Genomic DNA, 18,438 nt, shown 5'->3' on the forward strand with positions numbered 1-18,438 from the left:
ATGGCGCGGGGCGGCGGGCGGCTGCAGCCCCGCACCGCCGCTGCCCCTGCCCGCCGGGGCCGGGGGCCGCTCGGCCTCCTGTGCCTGGCGCTGCTGTGCGCGCTGGGCGCCGCCGAGGCGGAGTTCTCCATCCTGGACGAGGCGCAAGTCCTGGCCAGCCAGATGAGGAAACTCGCCACCGAGGAGCTGAGGGTCGTCACCATGCAGGTATGGCCCGACCCGGCCCGCGCCTCGCCTGGTTTTCCCTCCTTCCTTCCCTCCCTCCCTCCCTCCTCCACACGCTCTTCCCGATTCCTGCCTTGCCTTTGCTCTCTCCATTCCTTTCTTTCTTCCCCGTCCCTTCCTCGGTTCTTTTCTTCTTCGCAAACTTTCCCTCCCCGGCTCCCCCCTTCAGCCCCGGTTCCCCCCTTCAGCCCCGGATCCCCTCAGCCCCGGTTTCCCCCGGCTTTCGCCCGGCCCCGGCTTCCCTCAGCCCCAGTTTCCCCCGGCCCCGGCTTCCCTCAGTCCCGGTTCTCCTCAGCCCCGGCTTCCCCCGGCCCCGCTTCCCCTGCAGTGCCGCCCTCCCGAAGGCGAGCGGGGCCGTAGCGGTGGGGCACGGGCAGTTTCTTGTTTTGTTTGTAATTTACACAATAGGAGTAGCCAAAAGCGGCTCCCGCAGTCGCGGAGGGGTCGGAGCCCGGGCCGGGGGCTGAGGCCGCCGTGCCCCGGGGCAGATCCGGGCTGGGGGCTCGGTGCTGAGCCGGTCCCGGCCGAGCATCCCGCGGGCAGGAGCTGCGGGGCGATCGCGGGGAAAGCGATGTTTCCCGGCCGCAGAGGAGTTTATTCAGTTGCTGGGTTCGCGGCGGGCTCGGATTATTCTCGTTGCCGGGAGTTGTGTGGTGTTTGCGGGGTGTTGTGGAGGGGCTGGTGGGACTTGCAGGGAGCGCCGGTACCTGCGGTACAGCCGGCGGCTGCCGACCCTCTCCGGGCGGGGGGGAAAAAGTGAAATCGGATCCCAGGCGGCTTTCAGGGTAAGGTATGGTCAGTAGCAAATGCAGTTTTAAAAGCCTCCCAAATTGAAAAGGAGACACTTTCATAGGATCAGCGGGGGTCTCTACCCAAATGGCCTTTTATCTTCTCTAAACTGGCTGCATTCTCTCACCTCTGGACCATCATTGTGCTGGGCGGCCTCCTAGGGCTCGTTTTGTCCGGGCAAACACTGAGCTGTCTCTTGTCCTTGATGCTAAGAAGACGCGGATTTAAATGACTTCACTTAACAAGGTACATTATTGATGTACTGAATTCAAGGAAGTCCCTTTTTTTTCCCTTCTGCCGTGCATACGCATGTATGTATTTCTCCTCAAAAGATATAAGCATAATCCTTTGCTTTGGTGGAGTCTCTGTTAATGCAAATGAAGTCAGTATAATTGCATTGCTAAATCCGTTTCTGGCGTTAAAGAAAAAAAAATATAATACGGTCACCTCAGCGTGTGTTGTATTTGAAAAAAACAGCTCATAAAAATACACATTGTTGCAGGAATTAACCATAGGATGAGCCAGGTTTTCTTTCCAAGAATTGTACCGATGATCCAAACTCGGGAACAATCTGGATGCCAGTGCATGGGGATGCAAATAATGTTAAAATTCTGTTTACTATTAGTTGGATATTTAAGGCCCTGAAGTAATTTAAAGTGGTGAAACTGGTAGTTAAACTGAAACCCTTTTCATACTGAGCTCTATTTTTATATGCTTCATATTTTGACTGTTTCAGCTCCCATCACGCTCATGCCCAGCCTGTCCTTTGCTCCCCCCTGGAACATTATTACAGCTGTTTAAGATTAAAAACCAGTGGGAACAAACCTCCCCTGATTTTAGAAGCTTTTTTGCTGACCTCCTACAGTAGAACAAAAAATGTTATGACATGTGTCACTGCAGCCTGTGCTTCTCACTTGGTTTTAGGGCTGAAACTCCCAAAGCCTGCTCAGACAGGGCTGGGTGTAGCTGGCACAAAATTCCCTTTTTTTCTGCTTGTTCAGGGCTGTTGGTGAGTGGTGGGGAGCACCAGGACTGCCAGCACAGCGGGGATGCTTGGGCTGATGCAAACAGGTTGTGTTTGTAGAAAAGGCAGAAAAGAAAGGTGTGGGATTTTGGAAGGAGAGCGAGAATGCTTTTACGCTTTAACTGGATATAAATCCAAGGGTGTTGTCCTGGTTTAGAGGGTGACTGGCCCCAAATCAGGACTAGTGAGGGGAAGCTGTGGTGGCAGGAGGAAGGGTTGATATCCAGCCATTAGCGAGCTGCGGTTTTATTTCGCTTCAGAAACCAGAGAGGAGGAAGTGGCAGGATTTAATGCTTCCCTTGCGTGCTCTCCCCATGCTCTGGTCCTTGCCAGCTGTGGCTCCCACATCTGCACATCCCGGTAACAGGCAGGAGGTGGTGGCACCAGAGGGCTTTGCAGGAAGGGAATGTCTGAGCTGGAGGTGGGAAGGAAGCATCCAATGAGGGCAGGAGCAGGTGGAAATGCTTCAATAGAGTGAAGGTGAGAGGTTGGTTGGGTGTGTTTTGAGTCTGGGAAAAGAGGGAAGTGTAGACAGAGCCTCTGTAAGTGCAGGAAGGCAGGATGAGGTGGAGTCTCCAGAACAGACACCAGAGGAGCAAGTGGAAGAGGTAAGAGGAGAAACACAGAATTTGTGAGCCTTAAATGCCTGTGAGAAGGGGCAGGGAGTAATGAATGTGGAAGCCGTGAGATATGAAATAAATCGGATTTCTGAGGGAGCACTGGCGGTGCTGTAAACGAGCTCCTTCTCCTCTGCGCGGCGTCTCCTTCCCGTGTCCCTTCTGCCTGTGCCTCATGGTCCAGCAGCGCTGAGGACCGAGTGCTTCTCATCAACTCACGTTAGTTTGCATTGTTGGGGAGTGAGGTGCAGCTGGAAGAGAGGCTGAAGCTACAGGCGGACTGAGGATGAGAGAGGTTTCTGGTGGCAGCAGCAGTCTGATTTTGGCACTCACATCACTGCTTTCTATTTACAGAGACTTGCATGAGGGCAGTGACTGTTACCTTTGGGGAGTGCTTTGTTTCCTCGCCCATGCAAGTGCTCTGGTTTCATTTATAAATTTATTCCTTGAATGGTACTGCCTAGAGCAGCTGAGGATCATGTAGTGTAGGTGACAACTCGTGAGTTGCATCATTTGCTGAACGTGCTGAATGGCAGCTTAAGAGGTTCTTATTTAAATTTCCAATTAGAATATACATATTTGTACCATACCAAGGATTCCCTTAGTGAGAACACGTGCTGGGCTCTGCAGTGTGTGTGGGTTCCTGGGTGTCTGCCTCTGTGTTATTTCTACAGGAGTGGTTAAATATTGAAAGGTCATCAGTTGTCTGATTTTCTCTGTTGCTCTGATTAATTATTGTTCCCCCTCTATTTGACAGTTCTGCCAAACTCCCAGTTAATGTTGCTGTGCCTTAATATTCTGTATCTTCCCTTTCACCTGTTGGGGTGTGAGTGGTGTGTACATACACATCTTTATAAGGATTTTTGGCCTGAGCAGCAGAGTGATCTGTTTATGTTTCTGTCCAAAGTGATTTCCCAAATCAACCAGGAACAGCCTCACCACAATCTCTCCCCTCTCCCCTACGGAATGGAGGGTGCTGGAGAAGGACTGTGGCTTGTGCTGTACCCCAGTCACCTGTAACTGTTCCCTTGTTTTTTCAGCAGGCAGAGCACATTGACAGCATCCCTGTCATTCCAGGAAACACCTTCTGGCAGCAGGCTGCATCCTTGGGAGGCAGTGTGCAATCCCAGCTCCGTACTCCTTGTCATTCCTCAGCAAACTGCATCCTAAATACCCCATGGCATCGCTTGCCAAGGGCTGGAGCTCGCTCAATGAGTACTTGTGTGACAGTCCTGTAATATATTCTCCTGGGCAGAGCTGACACTCAGCACTAATTAAAAGTTAAGAGGTTTTTTTTTTACTAAAATTATAACTAAATTGGTGGTTGTGGTATGACCTGATCTGCGGGTGGAGTTTCACCATTGCTGTTACCTGGCTCGTCTGATCCCAGCTTCTCTGGCCTGGCTGAAATTACAGGGTAGGTCGTTGGTCAAAACAACTGGAATTCTTTAGTTGGGAGTTGAAGGCAGGAAAAGAAGAAATCAGAACTTTAGTGAGTGGTTGGTTTGGTTTTGGAGAGGTTTAACCTTCTAAATCTGCTCTGGGTGAGATGAGGAGGAATATTTTTTGATAGCGTGGGGCAAAGTAACATTTCCATCTCCAAAACAGGGATATAATACTTGCAGCCAGAGTTGAAAGGAGTAAGAAATGCTTTGAAGATGAAAAGCATTAAATGCCTCTATAACTCTCAAAATGCATGTTGATGTTTCCAGCCAGACAGTAACAAAAGTTGTAGGCCCAGAGGGCCTCGAATATTTGTGAAAGCAGCTCTGCCATCTTAATCCTTAACTCCTACTCTGTGAAGGAAGCACATTTCTTACTGTCTGTTACTGGTCTTGGGGGCTGGAATTAAAAAAAAAATGCATTTTGAATCTGAAAAAAAAAAGCAGTTTGCTGGTCATTTTTTTCCCCAATTCATTTTTAATACTAATACTGTGCAAACAATAATATATTAATTCATCAGGTGATGCAGTGATGTGTAAAATAAGAGCTAAGTACAGGCTTCTCCTGGTTGATTGGCAAGTATATTATTTATTTATCTTCCTAATAACTTGTCTGGCCATGTTTTTCTAGAAGAACAGATTATGCTGAGACAAGCACAGCATGGAGATGTGGAGATGTCCAGGGGTTTATATGGGCTGAAAAATCCATATTTTTTGAGGATTTTTGGGATGGCAGAGAGTCACCAGAGCTGTCTGTTTATTCAATCCTTTTGAAAATGAGCACTGACAGAATGCAGCATTATTTTCTTTATTTTTTTTCCTAATGGGATTGTCTTCTGGCTGATGGATTTACTACTTAGAAGAGATAAATCCCATTTTGAGCTGTCCTGCAGACAAATTTAAATACCAGAATGGTGGTTCTCCATCTCTGAAATCAGAGGTTTCACACATTTCTCCACTTCTTTTGATGAATCCTTATAAATAAATCTGTGGTGACTTGCACAGTAAGTGGTGTAAAACCCCACATCCTCCAGCTCTGAAACCTGGACCTCGGCACCCTTGGCACAAAAAACTGCTTCCTTTTTTTTCCCCTATTATTTTCAGCTTGTGATGCTGATATAAATAAAACCCAGAAGTCAGGAAGGCTGTTAAGTGTTCAGTTGTATCTTTTTGGGTTATTTTAATATTATTTAGCAGTAGTGTGTGCTGCAGGAATAATTAAAAGTAGAAAGCAGTGCAGCAAAACCTCATCTGTTTTCCATGATTATGCCTCAGTTTGAATCCAGCTACAGCAGCTTTATTCAAGGAGCTGTGACAGCCTAAAATTTTATCCTTTTCCACACACATTCCTTTTTTTTTTCCTAGCATGAAACACTTCCAAAAGACAGCTAGAGGTCCTGGTGGAAGGGCAAACCAAATCTGAATTTTTAATTAGGCTTTGAGTCATCTCTTCAAAGGGTCGGGGCATCCTCAGTCATGTGGCATCAGCCAAGGCTGACATTCCACTTCAAACACCGGGAATGCAGCTGGCCTGGCCAGATAAAAGTTGGGATGTGGAGCAGCAAGGTGGGCTGGCAGATAATGAGCTGTGCCCAAGGATCCTGCAGTCCCTGGGACAGCAGGAATTCAGATATTCTGGGAAGTGACTGGGAATCTCAGCTGTGGCAGGGCTGATAACGCAAGGAAGGCGCACAAGAAATGCTCCCAGTTTTTCTTGGAGAGGTTGGTGCCTATGAAGTGCTCTGCTGCCATAGCCTGGCAAGGCACTGGGGAGAAAAAAACCCAATTTTTGTTGTCAAAAAACATTGAGAAATTCTCTTCTTTCAGAGGCAAAACATGTTTGGATTGGGGAAAAAAAAACAAGAAGTTTTCTTGTGCGTGCGTTTCCCAGTTATTCTTTTAGATCTGTATATTCCAGGAGACTGATAAGAATAAACAGATTTTTTTTTTGGTTTGTCAATTTATGGGGGAGAAATTGGCCCAGAAATGCTTGGAGCTTTGTCACTTCAGTGCCCTCCTGTGTGCAACTGTCCAGCTGTAAGGGAGCACCCCAAATTTCATTTATTTCCATTGTTAGGGCACTCCATAGATGGAGCTGGGATTTGGGGCTACCTGAGCTCTCTGTGAAGCCTGGAAATAGAAATTCTTCATGGATAAGGGTTGGATAAATGGCCCAGGAATTATTTATTTTGATGGAGTTGAATAGATAAATACTCAATTTTATTCTTTGTAATGTGTTTTTGTTTTTTTTTTTCCTGTAGATAAATAATTAATTTAATAATTTCAATTTTAGTGATTTATCTCATGCATCAATCTTTGTTTAGTCTGTCAAAGATTTTACTAAGGTTTTGATTAATAGTTCTTGTATTATAGGTTTAATGCAGGATAAAGTGTAAAAATATAGAGCCTGCATTCCTCAATCATCATTTTCGTGCAGTTTCTTGTTCAATACCGTGCAATGTTAATGAAATCTGAAAGGATATCCTTGTGTTCTCTTTTCCATGGAAAACAGCATAAAAACATTAGTGCTTATGCAATGTCTGTTGTGGAAATTTTCCTTTTCTGATCTAAAACATAAGCCAAGTTATTGCTTGAATCCTGTGCTCTGTGTGTTCTTCCATGTGCAGAAATCTGGATGAAATTATGTGTCTGCTTTAGCAGGGAAAATCTGAGCTGACTTTTAAAACAATGCTGGTGCCACAAATCAGGAACACTCATTTCCAATCCCAGGAAAAGTGTTAACGGAGTCACTTTATCAACTGCCTCGATGGAGAGTCTCCCAAGTGATCTTGCAAAAGTATATTTGCACAATTACAATAATTAGTAAAAGCAAATGATTACATCTCCCTTTAGCAGCTTCCCAGGCAGGAGCAGCTGATAAAAACTGCTTTTTGTGGTGCTGTTGGCCTCTGAACTCATGGACTTGCATGTCTTGGACTCTGTGATTTGAACCCCCTTCCACCTTTTGGATAAAAAACTGTAATTTTCCTTTCAGCATGTCTGCAGAACTGTCTAGCCAATGCTCCCTGTCCAGTTTTGACCTTCTTTTGCACATATCCCTGTGATGCTGGAGGAATTTCTGGCTATACTTAGGATTGTCACAGGTGGGAATGAGGCCAGGGGAAAAAAAAAACCCAACCAACTTTAAAATAGACACATCTGGAAGTTGCCATAAAAGTTTCTAGGAGCTGGAATGCCTTAAGCAGAATTTCTGGTGTGTTCACCACGCTAGGGTTATTTTTGTGCTGTTTTTTTGAGATTTCACAGCAAATTGCATGTGGAGTTGAGTTCAGCTGGACAGAGGTGATGTGGTGGTACCACACCAAAGGGCTGAGGTGCTCCTGTGACCTCCCTGCCCTGCTCAGACCCTGCTTCTCTCCTTTCAGCAAAGGAAGAATTAGAAACATTTCCTTTTGGGCTGTACCTCAGGATTCAAACCAAACCTGCAGAGGTGTTTGTGGTGGTGGGCTGGGGGGAGAGGGGACAGGCTCCCCAAGAAGAGCTGCAGTGGGAGCCTGTTTGCCTGGAGCAGGACCAGGCTCTGAGCCAAGGTTGGAAAGGGCTTCCCAAGCCTTGGGAATGGCACATGGAGAGCCAGGAGAGCCTTTTATTTGTTGGGAAATAAAGGAACCCCAGAGCATGTGGGGCACAGCAGCATTTGGCTGAAATGGGTGGTGAGTCAGGCCTGGGATTTATCCGAATCAGAGCACTTTTCCCTGGAAGCACAGGGATCTCACCCTGCCAGAGGTGATTTCCTGTCCTTCCCCTCTCCACGTGGCATGGATGTGACACTGGAAACAGGTCAGGAGAGCTGGGGGGTGACAGCAGAGCTCCAGCTGGGGGTGACAGCAGAGCTGGAGCTGTGTCAGGTGGGATTGCTCCAGCGTGGGATGGCTCAGCTCCTGATGCTTCCCAAACCCCAGGAACCAGCATCCCCAGTCCTCAGCAGAGACTGCTCATGCTCAACTTGTACTGGAAGAGAAAAACGAGTGCTGTGAAGCTTTTTGGGCAGAAGGAGCTGCTGAGGTGTTGGATGTGCTGGAAGCCAGGAGAGCTTTTTGGGAATACCCTACAATGGACTCCTTGGCGTGGCTATGGAATTGTGCATTTTGTGGGAGAGGTTTTCCTGAAGTATTTCCTTTCAGTGATCACCTGTCCATCACAAACCAGCACAGGGGCAGCTGCTGATGGGAGGTGGCTACAGAAAACTCACATCCAGGGTATTTTTATTGCCTTGTTTGTGGTCAGTGAATTAGCAGATTGTTTTTCCTCTTTTCTCCAATATTGAAATCATGTGGAATTTCTGACATTTGATAAAGACTATTGGGACAATAAGAAAGAAGCAGCATCTCCCATCATTACAAGGAGTGTGAAATGAGGAGGAAAAGCCACTTCCACTCTGTGGATCCTGAATTGCAGTTCACATTTTAATTCACATTGCACATTCAGCTTCCAGTTGAACCTCCAAAAAAAAAAAGACTTTTCTTTTTGTTTTTTTTTCTATATATTTCCAATTTGCAACAGTCTGGTCAAGCCCTCATGGGCAGGTGTATTCCAGAGGGGCCAAACCAACATTTTGGAGACAGGATTTTTGTGTGGTGTGTAAGGCATTGAAGGCTAAAAATAGAAGTGTTTTTTATTTGAGGTTAATACACTTAGCAGTTTCAGCAATGAAAGGGTATTTTTCTACATCCTTGAGCACATTGTTTGCCCAAAGAATTGTCTGGAATATGAATTTCAGAATTGTCTTTCATTCCTTTTGCCAGTGGCTCTCCAGGACTGCCAGGTGGGATGTGGGATTTATTCCCTTGGTCTGTTTTGGTGGAGTTCAGCTGCACACAGCATTTTGTAGGGAAAACTGCCCTTTCTGGAGCAGGCAGGAATGAGGGTGCTGAAGGAATAAGGAAATAAGGAAACTGAGGATGCTTGTTTGTCACATTAGGCAGAAATCCTGCTCGGGCAGCTGGTTTTAAACTGTAAATTTCAGTCTTTGATGTGTTTGATTAAAATTAGGAAATGTTCTTCCTGGCTACACAGTCTCTTGTGTCTTCCTTGGAGGAGGTTCTCATTAAAAAAATGGAAATAAGTTAATATTCACATACACTGCAGGAGGAGGGTGGAAATTGTAAACTGAGAGTTTTTTAGCTTTAGATGAGCTTCAGCAAGGTCGAGGCTGCAAATCCAAACCTATTGGCACCGAGTAGCCAAACTTCTCTTGTGAATTACTGCTCGTTAGTGCAATTGGGGAAAACAAGAGATCTTATTTTTAATGTTTTCTTTTTGAGTGAAATGAAACTATAATTATAAATTATCATATCCTGGCTCTTCCTTTTGAATTTTGCTGCTGTTATATTTTACAATCCCTAGATCATTTCAGTAGCTGCTTTGATGGATGTGCTTGATGGTCTTGAAGTTGTTAAATTCAGTTCACTGATGATCCAGCTGTTCTTGGCAGAGAGGAACCTCTGCTGTGCTGAGCTCACCATTGGGAACAGGAATTCTATTCCAAAAGTTGTGTTTGGTTTCTGAAATTTTAAATACTGATGATGCTGTATTTCCATTAAAATTACTGTCTGCAAAGTCAAAATTAAAGCAACCCCAACATAGCCATGATAGGAGATAACTTCTTTAATAGAAATAGAAATGACCAGTTGTTTATTTTTATTTGGTGTGAAATTCAATCTCATGAATTTTAAAATATCTATTCACTGTGATGTCACAGAAATAGAATTTTACCTCCCCTTTCATATTTATGTATTTATTCAGAAAGTGGTTGGCTGAAAGTCTAGAAATACATTAAAAAAAAAAAAAAAAGTATGTTCTGGTAATTGCAACCTCAGACTTTGAAACGCTGCTTTTTCCTACCTTTCCAAGAATAGAAACTCGGCCTCCAAAAATAAATGAAACCCAACATCCAACACCATGGTTTTCATGGATTTCTCCTTGTGAGGAGCAAAGGTGCAGCAGCTATTTTGGGAAGATGTGGAGTGGGGATGAAATGAATGCAGAGCTCTGGGGAGGCTCATTGGGAACGTCAGACCTGCTTGGTGTGTGTTGTCTGGATGGCTTCACAGAGCCTGAAAAGTCAGGATAAAGAGGAGGAAAAATAAGCAGCTCCAAGGGGATAATAGAGATTAAAATATTTAGTGAAGGAAAGCGGTAATTTGGGATTCTTTGGAATCTCAATGTGTAGTGCAGGTGCAAGTGGAAGTCAGGCTCATTCCAGGCTCTTCCCTGGTTTTTATTAACCCAGATCTTCCTGCAGCTTCGATACAGAAAATGTCCCTTCTTGTCCCAGGCCTTTGATCCCAAACCGTGGCTCCTTGGGAAGCACAGGGGGTTCCTTGTGCACCAAACTCCTGTGCAGGGGGAAGGAGCAGCAGGGCTGGATTTCTGCTGCCTTCCCATGGCACTCCAGCATTCCCTGTTTTCTGCCATTTTTGCCATTCCCTGTCTCCTTGCTTCCCAGTGCCAATGGAAATGCTGGAGGCTTCTCCCCTGCCTGGGTGAGCACTTGGCCTCACTCTGCACAGCTGAGGTGCCTGGTGGCAGCTCTGGTGTGGCAGGGACCTCTCCAACAGTATTCCAATAGGGAATAAATAACAGGTCCTCTGGAATCTCCTGCTTGATGGAAGATATCCATGAGGGGCTTTTGACGTGGGCATGGAGTAATAGGAGAAGGAGGAATGGCATGAAACTGGAGAGAGCAGGTTTGGATGAGATATTTGGAGGAAAATGTTCCTTGTGAGGCCCTGGCACGGCGTTTTCAGAGCAGCTGTGGCTGCCCCTGGATCCCTGGCAGTGCCTGAGGCTGGGCTGGACAGGGCTTGGAGCAGCCTGGGGTGTGGGGAGGTGTCCCTTCCATGGCAGGGGTGGAATGAGATGGTCTTTAAGGTAGGTCCTTTTGTCCCTGAGCAGTTTGGGATTCTCTGTTCCTGGCAGGATGTGGATGGATGAAGCGTGCCTGACAATCCCCAGCCGTTCTGCAACCCCTCCTCTCCCTCCTTGTCCTGTGAGGAGCTGGACTGGAGCTGCTGCTGCTGCTGGGAGAGGACATTTCATCTTAATCCCGAAAATAGATTCACAGTTTGTTTGGGATCCTTTCTGGGACCCTTGCTCAGAAATGAAGTTCGAGCCAGTGTCAGAATCGGGCCCAAAGTCTAAAAATACATTTAAAATATGGAAACCCTGCTATAGCAAGGCTGTGGTTTGCACAGGCTGGAATGCAAAGCTGGCCCACAGCCACACCCACACTGGGGAGGATTCTCAACTTCTGCCTTTGCTTTGATGATGTAGAAAGAAAAAAAGGATTTTTTTTTATTACTTTTTTAAAAGCCTTTTTTTTTTTCCTTTTGGTGGACAGAAGACAACTTCCTTTCTCACAGAGCTGGCAGGAGTCTGTACCTACCTTAGTTACTCAAAATCTCAGGAGATGCTGAGCCCCTGTGGGATAAGGAAGGGGGGGAAAAGATGGAGAAAGAGGATAAAGTGGCTTTGGTGTTGATAAGAGCAGGAGTGGCAGCTCACCAGTTCATCCTGATCCATGGTGTGACAGCAAGAGCTGATCTATTACTTCTGCTATTTATTTATTTATTAACTTTCTGTTTCCAACCTGCCAGAGCATCATGTTTGGTGCAGGAACACTGTCAGGTCTTGAATCCTCTTTTCCATGTTTTCCTGAACAGTGTGAGGTGTCTGAGTGCCACTAAAGAAAGAAATGAAAACCTTAAAAAATACAAAATCCCCTTTCACCTGGGGTACCCAGCCCTGGTGCAGCATTCCCAGCTCCTCATTTCAAATCCCAGTTTTCCAGTGATAGACTTTAAAAATCTTATTGTGCAGTTGAGTTAGTGACTGAGCCTTCACTTTATAATCACTTTATAAAACACATGCACATTAGCAGGACGTGTTTAATGGACACACGGCCCAGATGAAAGGGCTTTTTGTGGCTGGAGCCTTTTGTGCCTTCCTGGATCCCTCAGCAATTCCTGCAGAGCTTCCCAAGTCTGGCTGACACGGAGGGGCCGAGGAAAAGCCCTTGTGGCTTTCAGCTTGAGTGGAGAATAATGGGGAGCAGGATGGGAGTGGGGGAGGGCTCTGAACTCTCCAGTTCCTCCTGGCCCAGCTGGGGCTTTGCATTCCCAATGACCTCGTCCTTCCCGGGAATCACAGCCGGGATTGTGGCAGCAGTGTCCACACCTGGGCACAACTTTTATATCTCAGGTTTCTCTGTAATGGCCACTTACCACAACAGCATTTGATTTATTTATTGGTTTTTTATTTATTATTTCTGGGGCTTTGCATTCCCAATGACCTCGTCCTTCCCGGGAATCACAGCCGGGATTGTGGCAGCAGTGTCCACACCTGGGCACAACTTGTATATCTCAGGTTTCTCTGTAATGGCCACTTACTACAACAGCATTTGATTTATTTATTGGCTTTTTATTTATTATTTTTGTAAACTGAGATTTCATGTTGTATTTCATCTTTTCTTTAATCTCTCAGCTACGTTTTGTTTCCTGTCTGTGGCTCTTAAATCACATTTTTCTAACCTTTACCTTTCATCCTAAAACAATAAGGCTGCAAGGTCATGGATACGTTCAGCTTGACCTGACAATAATCTTCACAAGAACAAGAATTTAATGGGTATATATTTAACTTTCCATTAACAAAAACAGTAAAACTTCAGCAAAAACAAATCCTGGGTTGTCTGATAAAGACGTCTTCCTTTGTGTTGGTGCTAATTCACGTGGTGCTTTTGTTTTCCTGCAAAAACTTCAGGAAATCTATTCCAGTCTGGAAATTGCTGAGTAAAGATGAAGTGAGAGAAGATTATTAAAAAACCCCAGACTTTGGGGTAGGAGAACATAGACAAGAAAATGCACATATTTAATTAAGTTAGAACTTGGATAGATGTGATTGCAGTCAGGTTTCTAGTTTGGTCGGATCCCAGAATCATTAAGGTTGGAAAAGCTCTCCAAGGTCAGCAAGTCCCAGCTGTGTCCAATCCCCTCCTTGTCCCCAGCCCAGAGCTCTGAGTGCCACATCCAGGAATTCCCTGGACACCTCCAGGGATGGGCACTCCAACCCTCCCTGGGCAGTTCCAGTGCCTGAGCTCCCTTTCCATGGGGAAATTCCTGCTGCTGTCCCCCCTGAGCCGTCCCTGGTGGGAAAGGTCGTTGTGCAAACGCTGCCCGTGCATTCCCAAGTTGTGCATTCCGGTGGGGAAGATCTGGGAGCTGCTTGGGTAGCTCCAGAGAGATGTGTGGGGATTCCAGCAATGCCTGTGGTGAACCTCACCTTGCTCCTTGCCCTCAGCTCCAGCTGCCTGTCTCCATCTCACCCCTCAGTTCTCCACACTGGAGACTCCAGCGCGTCAAGAGAGAGCCAAAGTTCTTGTGTCTGGCTGGAGTTGAGCACCTGCAGCTTCTCCAGGGGCAGAGCTGTTGGTTGTGAGGGTAAAACCAAGGGTTGGGCTGCACCAGGTGCCCTCAGAGGGATTGGCAGGGAATCCAGGTGGAACAGGCTGCCTGAGGAACGTGCGTGGAACAGGAATGGGGTGGAAGGCAGAGGGATGGGCTCTGTTCTTCTGGGACCTGAAAGCGTTTCTTGTCTCAGGAGCAACCAAGATGTTCTGCACTGATGTCACACAGCTCTGAGGGACAATTTCACCTGGATAATTGGAAGAAGCTTTTGGAAATGAGGCACTCAAGGCCTTTTTGCCAAGTGAACTTGGGGCATTTTCTGTATAAACCAAATGAGGACTTTCCTAGGTGTGCTCATAAATGGATGTTCCTCAATCTCTTCTCACCAAAGCTCTTGCAGAAGTCACATCTGTGATTTAATTCTTCTCTAAGAGGAATTTATTTGTATTTCCCAGTTATCCCCCCACTTAACTCTGTGTTTAAAAAATAGGTTATTTGAGAATGTGTGCAAATTCATGGTATTTTTTTTCTCTCCTTTTTTCATCAAAATAGAAGAAAATCCAGCAAAGGACTGAGATTTTCTTGGTTTTTTAAAAATTTTTAATTACCTCTATTTATGACTCATTTAAGGTGAAAAAGCTCCCTGGTTCATGAACTTTCCCATTTTTATTTTTATTTTTTTGTTTTAGTTTTCAGTATTGTCCTTAGCTCATTAGCTAGACTCTCCTATATAATTATCTAAAATTTTCCATCCCACTTGCTCAGTGAAATATTTTGAAAAACAAAACTGTGGTAGTAGTGTGAGCTGGGCTTTTAATTTTAAATTCTTCATTCATTTCATTGCGTATTTACTGCAAATTTTGTGTTCTGCACGTGCAATCTTCACACTTTAAGAGAGAGTTGAACATAGAAATCAATTTCTTCTTTGTCAGATGACCATTTCTCATGAAAAATAATAATTTTCCTTTTCACACAGCTACTGCTTTGCACGCTGGGATAACAAATACTCATTTTTATTTTTTTTTTAATTGGCAAAAAAACCCTTCTAGTATTGTTATTGCTATTTTATTTTTGGTGACTGGAAAACTGCAACAGGAAATGACCCCAGCCACAGTTTCCATGACACCCTCTCACTTGAATCCAGTTTTCAAGCAGATGAAAGGGCCCAGCAGCTTTTTGATAGTGAGCAGCTAATTGGGTGCCTGATAGAGGCAGGTTTTTCTCTGGGAAAAAAATAAAGGAGCCAAGAAGTGGAACAGCTGTGTTTTGGTACATGTGTGTAATCCCAGATAAAACTCTCCAAGGACAAGGAAATACAGTAATACCTCACTGAAAGGAAAATTAAGAATCTTTGAAAACCTAAATGTGGCTTTTTTTTTGGGGGGGGAGATTGTATTTAAAATAAAACAATCTGCTGGAATGAATGTGGTAATAAATTATGGAGTTGTAAAATCTGAGCAAAACTTCTGTGAGATGTGGTGCTGGGTTTTGTTTCTGTCTGGGTAAGAAAATGGCAATTTGGTCTTTCTTTTGTGTTTTTTTTCCTTTGCTCAGTACATTTCTACCCCCAAAAAACGAGTGGTTGGAGGCTGTTTTCAGCTCTTCTGCTCTCAGAGGAGCTGCAGGTCATGGACTCCTCACATCTGACCATGGCTGTGGCTCCTCCTCTACCACTGTGTACCAAAAATGCTTCTGTGGAGAAGGAGGTAGAGATTTCTCTGTTTGGAAATGGGAGAAATTGAAAAGAAATTGGAGAAATGGGTGGAGAAATTGAAACCTGAGCAGCCTCTTTTGGTGACTGTTAACATCCATACAACCTCTGTGGTGAACAATGTCTGGGGCATGGCAAAGGGGATAAATATTTAAAATTAGAAGGAAATCACCTCAGAAATCAACTCAGATTGACTTGGAAGGGACCCACAAAAATCATCGAGTCCAATTCTTAAATGAGTGGCTTGTGCAGGGTTCAAACCTTGGTGTAGCAGGAGCCCATTAAGTCTTTTTTTTTTTTCCCCTTCCACTTCCTGACAGTCAAATCCTGCTACCAGTGCAGGAATAACTGTGAGACAACAGGAATATTCATTCCCTGAGTAGCATTAATCTACTTCCATTCTCCATTCAAAGCACTGTTAATGCCTTTATTTCTCCTTGGAGCCTGAACTCGCTAATCCCGATCCCAAAGTGGATTATGGTGTCGTTCCTGCGTGTTCAGACAGATGTGCAACACACAGATAATTACACAGAAAGGCAAAAGAAAGGGAATTTCTTTAGTTGCTGAGCTGGAGGTGGTCTCTATCCAGCCTTAAATCCTTAATTCAATTTCAGGTTTGCCACTCAGTCCTGTTGGCCTCATGCTCTGAACGATTTCTAATTGGAAAACTGCTTGGACTGATCCATATTTCATGGGCATTGAAGCATCCTGGAGAATTAAATATGAATGGATGTTAGGAAATGTTGAAATATAAGGAAGCATCTAATTTCAAGTGCAAATATCTGCCTAGGGATTCTTGATTATCTTTAATGAAGATGACACTACCCATGATCAGCACAAGTGCTTCTCAAATAAGGGAAAGAAATCACAGCAGAGATTAGTGTGGAGTAAACGAGAGCAGCCTTTTCTCCAGAGATTCCAAAATATTTTGCTTCCACAAAGTTAAACATGACTGGAAATTAAAAAAGAGGTCAAGTCATTCTCTCCTGTTTTGAAAGAGAAATTGGTTTGTGTTCATTTACCAGGAGGAATGGATTTGCTGCATAGTTTGTAAATGTTTTGTGAAAAAGCAGCTTGTGATAATATTTATAGAGGGAATGAAAAATAATAATTGCCTTTGTTCCTGCTTGAATTTTAACAATGTGTGTTTGGCACTTGAGGCCTTTTTGATCTTTTTAATAGGTACAACCCAACTGGCAATGACATCACATCAGGACAGGAATTAATGCTACCACTGTCAACTTCCTGGCTTGGTTTTTTTCTGAAAAGCTGCTTCCCTCCAGTTTAAATCCCTTTTTAACAGTAAAAATCTGCTCCCACATTCTGTTGTCTGCCCTGTCCTCATGATGTTGTGCTCTGTTGGGCAGAAATGACAAGATTGTGTGGATGGGCAGGGTCCCAGGACTGTGTTTACAGGTTTGTAGCAAGATATCTGGTGTGATTTAGATTGCAAAACATGCATCTGATATCAATTTGAGATATTAATTCCATCCCCCACAGCTGGAATTGTGCAGTTGTCAGCCCAGTCTGTTCCTGGACTTGGAAGTTTGCATTGGGGAGGTAAAAACAGCTCAGAACAGAGGAAAAAACAAACTTCCAAAAGAAGCCAGGCTGTTTCTAAACATCCTGAAAGCTGGGTTCTTTTTCCTCCTTTCTCTTTGTGTTTTTTGTGATTTCTCTCCCATGTTTTCCTCTATCTTTGATGAGTAACACTGACCTTATAAAAAGCCCCAAACGTGCAGTTTTTCCAAGCAGAGCTGAAGCTGCAGGTAGTGCATTTCTCCCTTGAAAACTTGAGGATAAGGAATGGGAAATCTGGGATAAACCAGCAGAGCTTTCCCCCTGCAGTGAATCCTAGGATGTGTGGCTTGGATTTGTGGGAATCTGGAGCTCAGAGCATCCCTGGCATTGAAATAACTGCAAAAAGCTCCTCCCCTGGCTAAGGAGGAGATGCCTGAGGGGAAACTGAAAAAAATCCTGCTGAGTGACCTGAGGAGTTGTGTTTGCACAGGTGAAATGCCTTTAGGGAGATTTTTTGGGGGGCAGTTCTTACAAATTTCAGCTACTAATTTCAGACACAGAAATCATTCCGTGTTGTTAATCAGCTCCTCAGAAGAGCACACTGTGATTTTTAAATTGGAGTCGAGTGTAACTTCTTGCTACTCAGTGTTTGAATGGTAAATATATTTATAATCATTTCAGCACAGCTCATTTTTAGAGGGCTGGGATCATTGCCTTTATTTAGAATAAACAGTCTTTTAAAAAACCCTCTCCATCCCTGCTGTGCTCTCCATCCCATCCCCTGGGATCCAGGACCCTGGAGCCCCCACCCTTGGCTCGTTTGGGAAACAATGAGAGGGGGCAGGAATAAAAGAAATTCCCTGCTTTGCACAACATCTGATGATTTTTTTGCTCCCAAAGGCTGGCTGTAGAAATTCCTGTGGGACAGCTTGGCAGGAGCACTGCAGAAAGCACCAAGGCGAGTTCTGCTCCTCTCCAGCACCTTCCCTCATTAAATCTGGAGCTTTCTCTCCCTTTTCTGGGTTGGAATCCACTCTGTGCTTGATTAACACTGAAGGTTTTGTTTGAGTTTTGGTTGTTGGTTGTTTTTTGGTGTTTTTTTTACTCCCCCCTCTTTCATGTAAATGATGTCTTGCTATTTTACTTCTTTTTCCCTTTTTTAATTAGAAGAATAAATGCTTGCATTCATGCACAAATTGCTTTGAAGTGCTGTAAGAATTCAATTCATGAGCTTCCTCCAGTCTCAATCTTTAATTTTTTTTTTGCAAACTGATAACATCTAATGGCTGTGCTCTTTCCAGGGGATTACATTTGTTTTCTGTGGGCTGCTCTGCCTCCTCCTGTGTCCTGAGATAATGGGAGAAGTTCAGCAGCAGCTCCCAGCAAGCATTCCCAAGCTTTTGGTACTTGTGCTGCTCCCTGAAAAAACGAGGGAAGAACATTCCTAGGGGTTGTGGGGACCTCTGGATGCTGTGGGACAGCTCAGCTCCTGGGAAAAGTGCTTGAGCACTTTCTTTTGGGGATTACCTTCTTTGCTTTATTTACCCAGGAGTTATTTGCTATTTTGCACCTGTCTGTTGATTTTTGGGCTGCAGGATGCAGTTTGTCAGTGTTGGCAGTGTGTTCAGGGTGTTGGTGGTGACACCTTGGGGTTTTATCTTTTCTATTTCTCATGTATCTGTAA

General features: G+C 44.7%; 1 protein-coding gene across 1 annotated transcript in view; it reads left to right on the plus strand.

Annotated features, from left to right (window-relative positions):
• The window catches only part of CACHD1 (cache domain containing 1), an 81,285-nt gene continuing 62,847 nt past the window's right edge, over positions 1–18,438 (plus strand). The window contains exon 1 of the mRNA XM_015636863.1: positions 1–207. Within this exon, the coding sequence (XP_015492349.1) occupies positions 1–207 (207 nt within the window). The remainder of the gene's footprint in view (positions 208–18,438) is intronic.

The sequence above is a fragment of the Parus major genome, chromosome 8 (assembly GCF_001522545.3).
Source record: "Parus major isolate Abel chromosome 8, Parus_major1.1, whole genome shotgun sequence".
In the NCBI taxonomy this organism is placed as follows: Eukaryota; Metazoa; Chordata; class Aves; order Passeriformes; family Paridae; genus Parus; species Parus major.